At 42.5% G+C, this 9,875-nt stretch overlaps 1 protein-coding gene across 1 annotated transcript; it reads right to left on the bottom strand.

Moving 5' to 3' along the window:
• Nucleotides 1–752: 752 nt before the first annotated feature.
• ZCCHC9 (zinc finger CCHC-type containing 9) lies at nucleotides 753–5,816 on the bottom strand. The gene is made up of 5 exons (XM_015849775.3): nucleotides 5,502–5,816; nucleotides 5,204–5,354; nucleotides 4,862–4,954; nucleotides 4,333–4,401; nucleotides 753–2,609 (listed from the first exon to the last, which is right to left on the bottom strand). Exons 1-5 carry the CDS (start codon nucleotides 5,778–5,780, stop codon nucleotides 2,494–2,496), a joined length of 708 nt encoding a protein of 235 aa, XP_015705261.2. The 5' UTR covers nucleotides 5,781–5,816; the 3' UTR covers nucleotides 753–2,493.
• Between the last annotated feature and the right edge of the window lie 4,059 nt (nucleotides 5,817–9,875).

The raw sequence follows: 9,875 nt of genomic DNA on the forward strand, positions 1-9,875 counted from the left end.
GTTCTTCTGGCCTTTCATTAACATATAACAGGAAGAATCTTGAAACCTCTCCCAGATGAAAAATAGAAAATGGTTTCAGAGGTTTTATTGTGGTGATCCAGCTCCTAAATCTGTGATACAAGGAGCCTCAGGACAGCCCTTTTCACAGCACAGAAACCACTGCAGCCCAAACAGGACAAGCAGCTGCTCTCTGCTTTGGCTGCTGACGGTAGGATCGTTGCCTGCAGGAGCTTCACAGGACACAAGCTTAGTCGTGGTTATGCTTGCTGTGCCCAGAAGGCGGTATACTGATAGTGAGTGAGTGTACGTCTCTGCAGTGCCGGTCTTTAGTGAACAGGGACACCTAGCGTTCAGCTGCGAGTGCACGCACAAAACTTAGGGCCAAAGAACCTGAGCTCTGTGCTGGGCGCTGAGTTGCCTTTCGTGCAGCACAATTTGCGGCCTGCCTTTAGAGACACGCACTGAACCTAGCTTAGGGGAATACCTTTTAAGCTGGAATAAATGTCTGTTACAAAATGTTTGTCTGTACTGAAGTGACAGTTTTGCACTTCATAATAATTCAGTGATTTCATCCAAATCCATTCCTCTTCCCCACTTAGATGTGTGCTCTGATTATTATGAACTGAATCTGTATAGCATATTACCTGCCTTAATATCTAAAGCAGAATCAGGAAACCTAAAAATAAGAGCTCTACCTATTGTATTCTTTATCAGCATTTTATGAAGGAAAAAAGAACACGTTTACACAAATGTTTTAAGACAAATTTGCTTTTATTCTGTAAGAAATGTGAAGTTTCACAGCCTCAGTGCATTGTCCTCAAGTATCTAAAAACCCAGTTCTGAGCTCAGGTTTGTTGTCTGGCGTTAGTTCTGTGTTCGCAGCAGGACTCTATGAACTAACTTCAATGATAACTAATTATTTAGAAGCAACATTGTTGTTACTGTTTAGCTTTCTGTCAAAGACGGCTGCTTATTAATAAATAATGCAAGCTGCAATTTTTAGAAGGCACATGTAAGGCTTTTGGAGCACTGCCTGCAGAACAGCGCTGAGAAGGCTGATGGTACAGGGGCTCCAGCCCACATCCATACAGTGCAGGGGAAGCAAAGCACAGAGATGCAGAAGAGCACTTGCCAATGCTGTGCCCAGACCCCAGTTCAGAATGAAAGCAGCATGTGAGCACAGCTTGGAATGTATTTCGCTACTTATATTGTGCTCATTTGTTCAATGTAGATGCAAGTAAAATTCTGTCACTGTCAGATGCATAGGAAACTTGAGAATATATGGAGACATACTGCAGGAACTCTGTCCTTCCTTGGCTTGAGGAAACTTTGTAACATCTACCAGAATTTCCAAGTGGAGGCTGCTTTCACCATTTAAAAAATTCCACCATAAAGAAGGCACATGTAAGTAACAGAAAGGAAAGTTTATTTCCGATACCCCAAGGAACATAAATACTGAAGATCAAGATTTTTGAGTGCTCTGCTTAAAAAGTAAACTACACAAGCTCCCTTGCTCTCCAGCTACTGGCAGAGACTTTACAGCTACTCTCCAGAGTAGGGGGCACAGCCCCAGGCTGCCAAAGCTCAAGCAGCATTTGGAGAGCACACTCAGAAATGGGGCTTGGATTTTGGGAGGTCCTGTCTGGAGCCAGGGGTTGAACAGATGATTGTGATGGCTCCCATCCAACTTGGGATATTGTATTTTCCAGGTGAGTTTCATAACGCATATAAGAGGAAGATCATGATTTGGCTTATTAGTGAAGTACTCAGGTAATCAAAGATGCATAACCTACCAGATTATTGCACATACACATTGACAGATCCATCACGTATAGCAGGAATTGTGCCCCCAAGCTCTTCAGACAGTAGGCACAAAATCACATAGGCTGCAGCCTTACCTGATAACTCAGCCATCAGACAGCTCAAGTGTGCACAACAGAGTACAAAATCTAAGAAATAAAACCAATCTAGTATCCAATTAGTATTTAGAAAATGCCCACAATCCCTTTCAGAGAAATGCAGGAAGACTTAACATCAGCGTAACTGTATTCATCTTCAGTACATCAACACCTTAATGTAACACTACTGACCACCAAAATCCAGTGGTCATAAAGCCTTGTGACAAAATGCACATAACTCTCTGCTTTCATTGCAGTAGCATGTCAGCAGAGGAAACCAGTTTCCCTCTTTAGAAAATTAGCAGATGGAAAGCTTTCCTGCAAAAAAAAAAAACAACAAAAAAAAACAAACAAACAAAAAAAAAACCCAAAACAAAACATAAAAACAGATAAAATATCCCCTTGATGCACTTCTGTTGTTCCCAGGTTTTCAGCACGCTGGACGGGTCTTTGAATCGAACTGAATAAAAGTAGGGATGCAACCCAGCAGCAGCAGTGTGCTTGGTTTTCAGGAAGCAGCAATCCACTCTCTGCAGTCACTACACCGAAGTGAAGCAGTGTACAACCACTGCAATTCAGCACCCAGAAGAGGCTTTCAAAAATTAATAACTTTCAGCACTTTCACTTTGGGTTTCTGCAGCGTTGGTGTTTCTGTAGTTCCTTCATCATCAGCACTCATTCCAGCAGCCCATCGCCCAACTGTAACCTGATCTGCATAGGAAGAGACAAGAGTTTATGGAAAGGATAAACACTATCATCAGATCAACCCTCCCCCATTTAAAATACTGTTTTGAGCAGTTCTCTTTCATATATCCTTCACAGAAAGAGTTGCAGGGATTTTTATTTCAACACTGCCTACTAAATTACAGTGGCTCTACAGATCAGCACCTATTAACTGTCATATGTACGTGTTCACCACTATCTCAGACTGGACCAAGCAGATTAATGACTGCAACCACTCATGTAAAGGAGCAAGCTCTTACAGGTTGCTTTTCAGCCTCCTTGCATAGCGTATCTTTGCTGGTCAGCACTACTCACTGCTCGGGAGCCTCTGGTGGAAAGAGCTGGCTTGACTTTCAGCTGTTTCCCACAAATATTACTTTTCTCCTATAGCATATGTACAGGTTTTCAATTTACAAAGGGTATTAAGTATCCAAAAATAGTCTGCTGTTAACATAGTGCGCAGAAACCCAACAGAGACATCACATACTTGCAGCAGTTACCTGAGCAGGCACTGCACAAACCAATCTGCTACGGCTGGTAAGTTTGGCCAGTAGTAAAAGCTAGTTTTCACATCAGAAACTTCCGAGTTAAGACCAGTTAAGACTCAATCTCACTTGTTCCAAACTAGCAAACCAGCATGCATCTAGAACGGCACAAGTGCTCTCTCAAACAACACCTAGATTAGATCGTATCTGCATGATCAGAGAGAAAATGCCACTGAACTACAAAACTCTACTGCCTCTATAAATGTTTTCCACATAAACTCCTTAGAAACTTTTGGCATATTATTAACCCAAACGTTCGGTAAGTAGAACAACCAACAAATGTTTAACGGTGTCATTCTCCAGGCCTTGGGCATTTTTGCCTCCCTTAGGTTAGGATTTTTGTTTCATTTTCTGGTTTTGTTTTTTTCAATATAAGATACAAAAAGTATCTCACATTCATACATATGGAACAGAAAGAAACAGATTTCTTCTAATGGTTTAAGAAGAACAAATTCCCTCAGATCACATCCTGGTGTGCAAGTTGTATACCCCTATCATAATGAATATATTAAAGATGCATTCTAACATGTAACTCATACTGATGAATTCAGTACAAACTGATTTGCCAAGAGGTAAAAAAAAGCAAAAGAACTATCAGTGAACAAAGGAAGCTGTTTAATCAAAATACTTTCTATCAATGGCCTTACCACAAAGGAGGGCTCAGGTAAACATCACACATTCTACTAAAATTCAATCAGTCAAGCAGAATTATAATGTACTTTTCTTTCTGCAGAGGTAAATGAAACCAGATTATTAGCTGGCAAATCTAGCAGGTCTGGACTCAGTCTCCTCTCACAGCATTTGAGACATCGAATGACTTTAATGCCTGCCTGCAGATGGAGCTTTTATCTGCTGCCAGAGCCACCACACTGCAACTGACACGACATTCAGCTTCTTCATGCAAACTGCCTGAAAAAGAATCCAGTTCTGCACTTTTTCTACTACAGCTGCTAACACTGAACAGCAACATAAATACACATTTGCTCATTCAACCTTCAGAAGTATACAAGCTAGATTTTATTTAACTGAAAGTCCAACTTCTGCCTAGCAACTCACTGTCTCCTCTGCCTACACTCCTTAATAAAAGCACACATCCTTAAAGGGAAAGTGAGTCTTGTTACTTGAAAGCTCTCTACTTGCATTCTATGCCATCCCCTGCATCTCACCTAAGTTCTGGTTTTCCGGACAGTCTTTTCTGTAGTGCTCCACAGAGCCACAAAGTCTGCAGCAGCCACCTGTTAAAAGATAAAGCTGGAAAATAAACCAATACAAACCCACTCTTCTGCTGTTAAATGGATGTTGAAACACACCTTCCTTGGGCTCTCTGTATCTTACAGATAACACCCATCTGTAGTAGCACAGCCCTATATAGCTGTATATAAATTTAAACACACAATGGCCACATACAAGTAGGGATTACAGTTTCTTTGTAATCCTCTTGAAGCTGCAAGTGTGAGCAAACATTCGTACTCTGCACTTCACCTCCTATTTAGTGTTAAGCTTAAAACTGAAATAGGAATCACCGGACAGTAAATACTAATGATGAATTCTGCAGATGTGATCTGCCTTCAGCAAGAATAAAAGACATTTGGAAGTTGCTTCCAGTAAGATCTTCCTTAGTTCAAAATGTTACTTAGCTCTGTGTCACGTACGTAGGAAAAATATGTTTCATTTGCAGTAGGTCACTGCACTCACCTTCAGCATACAATCCTTTGGGATTGTCAGGACATGACCTTGATAGATGTCCCATCTCACCACAGATAAAACATTTTGCATATGGAAATGCACCTGCAAAATTCCATAATTTAGGGCAAAAGTTAAGAACATTGCATAATCACCAACAACTCTGTAAGAGCAGTATGATAATTATAGGATAGCTAAGCTGCAACATCAGGTTTGCTGTCACAATACTGTTCTCCTTTAAACATATCAATCTCTGTCTTCAAAACAGATAAACTGCTAAACATAAATCAATACATCAGTAGTAAGAAAACTCAGACCAAAGCACTCCATGAAATGCAACTTTTTCAATCATACCAGCAGCTGGGTCTATCTTTGCCTTGCATTTGCCAATGTCATGCTCTGTGGATCCACACCGGTAACAGATTCCTGTACCCATATCTTGACTTTCCAGTACAGCTGGACAATCAGCAACACCATGGCCAGGTTCCCTGCAGTGGAAACACACCTTTAAAAATAAAAAAATAAGTTACATGCATTTTTTCCTCTACCAGCAGCACACGCAGGACCGGTGTCCCAGGAACTGAGCACTGAGGGATTCAACCCCGCTTAAGGCTGCGATGCTCGCACCTTCACCACCCAGCCCCGTGCTCACCATGGCGTTCTTCTTCGCCTCCCTCCTCCTCAGCCTCCTGCTCTCCCTCCGACGATCCTTCTTCAGCGCCACCGCCTCCTCCTCCTCGTCCCCCCGGTGTTTCCCCGCTTGCTCCAGGTAGGCCGCAAACCCATTGACGTCCTCGTTCTGGTAGGCTTTTTTCCTTTTATTCCTCCTCCCCGCCCCGCTCTCCACAGGTCCCGCAGCCATCTCCTCCCACGGGGTGGATTTCAGCGCCCTGCCGCCCGCAGCGGACACTTTCCGGGCCCACCTGGTCATGGCTGCAGCCCCACCACTCGGCTCCCTCACAACTCCAAACGGAAACGAAACTCCATCGGCGTCATTTCCTCCCTCACAGGAAGGTGGTTGCGGCTCGGCTCCGTGCCGCCATTAATGGGGGCGGCGGGAGGCGGCGCTGCTGTGGTGATGGACGTGTCGGCCTGTGGTGGCTGCGTTGCCTTCTTCCTTATGGTGAAGTTCTTCACCACGTTTATTGAGAGCCTTCAGGGACTGTAATGACTCCACTGCCTCCCAGGGCAGCTCGTTTCAGTGTCCACTCTCATGCAGAAGAAATTCTTCCTTATATCCAGCCTGGACCTTCCCTGGCACAACCAATGAAAGAACTGTTCAAAATACAGTGAGAACTTGATTCCTCAAGGCAGTCTTAGCATTCAGTAGATCTCCATTGCCATTCTTGAGTGGATAGAACAGCTGGACAACATTCCTTCTCTATTAATCATCGCAATATTTGTGAGCTTGGTGCGCTTTGCTGATTTTCCGAGGCTTTTCTTCCACTAGAGGGAGGTAGATGTGCGCAAAGACGGCGTTGATGTTGCCTGTCTTCGCTGTTAAGCTGCATCGTCAGCAAGAGCCAGCACGGATTTAAGAATAATAGAATTCCACGTTTTGCATTCAAAAATAACGAATGCCTTTTAAAGGCTGCTGTTAATAAAACAGGAAATAAAATCAGGACTGTAGAAGACAAGTGTCTTAATAAACCTTAAGGTGTCCAGCCAGGTTTACAAGCGCTGCAAAAAGCTGTTTTATACCTTTATACCTTTTATACCAAGAAGGCAGCATTCCCTGCACAGTCTTTAGCAGTGATCACACCTCTGCTGGCTTGGGTTTTCATTTCAGCTTAATTTCAGTCACCTGGGAGCTCTGCTGCCCATGGGCATGAGGTGAGAAATGGACAAGACAGCAAACATGGTAAAAATGTATTACCTTCCTTCCTTTCTTTCCCTTCTTTTTCATACTATACAGCATTCAAAATGCTGAAGATGTTTGATTGCCTGTCCACAGTACAGCTGGGGCAGCACAGCCTAAAGCATGGATGTCCAGTCTTTTGGCTGGCTGGGCTGTGGAGTGAAGGGGACTTGTTCTGGGCCACGTATAAATTAGTTAATGTATGTAATAAACATTTATATATCTATATCTATCTATCTATCTATCTATCTATCTATCTATCTATCTATATCTTATAAAATTTTAAAATACATACTTTTAATCCAATGCTTTTATCTGTGTTTTAGGTTTTATAATAAAATGCATGCAAGAAAGTAAACTGAAGTTAACTCACGTAGTTTTTTCCTGGACATTTTTCCCTTTACAGAGGAAGCTCACGGATCCATGTGAGTCCCCAGAAAAAAATGAACAGGTGATCAAAATATGTTCATGACCCTTCTTTACAGTAATCTCATTATTGTAGAGTAGCCATTGCTTTCTCATTAGGAGCCCAGTCTTCTACAGTTTATGTCACCAAGTGAGTTAAAAATGCAGTGTCAATAGCAGCAGTGCTGTGCCCTTCTAGCAGAGGACAGAGTTGACTTTGCAGGGATTCTGTAGCGCACCCAACGTGCTTCAGTGCACACTGTGTCTTCAAGCATCTTTGCAGGGAAAGAAATATTTGTGTAAAGTCTTTAATCTTTTAATTAAGCCCTAAGCAGAAAATAAGCTGTAAAGGCATTAGAGTAGAAAGACGAACATTAATTATTTTGGCAGGTCTTGAATTACATTCCAACAGATAATATTAGTGAAGTAATGTAAATATTAACTGTAATTTATTCCCTGTGTCATCCGCCACCTTTTCTGTTTCCAGAGAAAAAATGTATCAGGTCAGTTCAGGTGCATATTAATCTCATAAGAGTGACAGTTTCATGAACTTTGAAGGTCTGTCAAGTCAGCTTTTGTTAGTACAGGCAGTGATTTTAGGTATCGAGTATCAGAGTATCACGAGTGAAAGCAATTACAGCTGTCAAAGCTACAGACCTGGCTTTTAAGCTCTTAAATCACAGTTCAGAAAATGATTCAGTTCAGCACACGCAGACCCACCCACCAGCATCTTCTGTACAGGATGCTCACATAACAACGATTGAATTTTAGGGGTTTAGTCTGTGAGTTATGTGAACACTGGTGCATGGAAAAAAGCCCAAACTCAAAGATCACATAGTAGGTGAGTTTTCAGCCACTCTGATGCTCATGTTTTGTTTTTATTTATCAGAAAAAAAGATACTGTAGCTGTATATCCATCACTGCAGTGCAGTTTTTCTATACTAACAGCCCATATTCAGCACTTCAGTGGTGGATAGAACCTTATAATTCACCAGAAAACTGAACAGCTCCAGTATTCGTTCAGTAGTTTACCTTGTCACACAGGACCTGACTGTTAATATATGGAAATGACTTATTTGCATGTGTTGTAGGAGCCCAGGTAGAGAGCAGAGGAATGTTTGAACTCCATTTTTCAAATAATCATAGAATATCCTGAGTTGGAAAGAACCCAAAAGGATCAAGTCCAAACTCTGGCTCAACACAAGACCATCCAAATTTCAAGTTATGTCTGAATGTCCAGAAACTCCTTGAGCTCTATAGGCTCAGGGCCATGCCCACAGCCCCAGGGAGCTGTTCCATGCCCACCACCCTCTGGTACAGAAGATATCCTAAAGGTGAAGATATATATATCTATGTGCGTTTCTTTCCCTTTGGGTCCCCAGAAAGCAAGTACCCCTTATCTCTTCCCCTTGGCACCGCCTCCCCCTCCCACCTTGCATGAGTGGCCTGATAAGCCAGTGCTGGGCTGGCATGGGGCATGGCCTGGGAGTTTGTTTATGGTGGTCCCTAGTTGCCAATGAGTTTGTCAAGAAGACTGCAAAACTACTTGAGGCATGGCATATAGCTCTTCTTGGACTATTTAATCAAGTAAATTCTGAAGATTTATAGAGGATCAGTGGCTGAATCTATCAGGAAGAAATTTTATTGGCAGAAAAGGATCTCAGCAATGCAGAATTGGTGACATGGGAGAACTAAAGATGAGAAGGAAGAACTAACATCATATGTCTAGGGCTAGAACAGCAATACAGCTTTTTAAGCCTTTAATATCTTCCTATTGAATCATAATCTGCATCATTCTCTCTCTCTCTCTCTTTCTTTACAACTTTCAAGGCTTTATCTATCTATCTGTCTGTCTGTCTATCTATCTATAATAATACCTTATTAATGAATGTTCAGGAAGATGAAAATAATTAGGTAACCCACGTAGTGTAAATGAGGAAGAGACACCAATCAAGTGGAATCTCCAGCCTTTGTTTCCTGCAACAGATGTCCTGAGCAAGAAGCAGGAGTGCCCCATGCTATTGATTTTCAAGAGCTGCTAATTCCCCAGTCGGTGCTCAATATCTGATCTCCCTGCCCACTCTCACAGGTGCTAGGGAAAGAGATGTAACCCAGACTGTCCTACTGGCTTGCCTCAACTAACACATTTTCTCAACAGTACTTTCTCAGATTGTACACAGCATGAGTTAACCAGCAGCCTCACCTGGGTGACTCTAAAACCCAGGGATTTGGCCCAAGCAGTCAGAGCATGTGAGCAATGTTCCCCAAATACTTGAGAGGTGTTGACAAGCTGCCCCTTAGAGATGGGCCCTCTGCCTTCTCAGGAGCTGACCCTGCCTGCAGGATACTCCTTTGCCTGATCATGTAGAACTGAAACATTTTTTGGCTGGTAGTACTGTCAGCTCAACAGCAACACAGACTGCAGTCATCACTGCATGTTCTGGGCTTGTTTTGCTTGTAGTTTGCTTTTCTGAGAAAGGGTGTTTTTAATGTGGTTACTGTGAAACACTGAGTATGTTTTGACGTGCAAAGAAGCAATGGGGCAGTTGCAGTCTGCTGTTTGTTCTTTCCACCCAGCCGCTCACCACACAAATAGTACATTTTAAGGCATATCCTAAGTACATCCTTATCCATCTTACATAATGAATAGCAGGAGCCTGGTCCCCTGGCACGGTTGTGCTGGATGCATAATGTTAGCAGATTGCTTTGTTGAGGGTTTAGGATGACATGGTGAAGAAGTTTATCTGCAGATCAGTCCCAGAC

Source organism: Coturnix japonica, chromosome Z, assembly GCF_054131305.1.
Source record: "Coturnix japonica strain WE chromosome Z, WE-NBRP24, whole genome shotgun sequence".
NCBI lineage: Eukaryota > Metazoa > Chordata > Aves > Galliformes > Phasianidae > Coturnix > Coturnix japonica.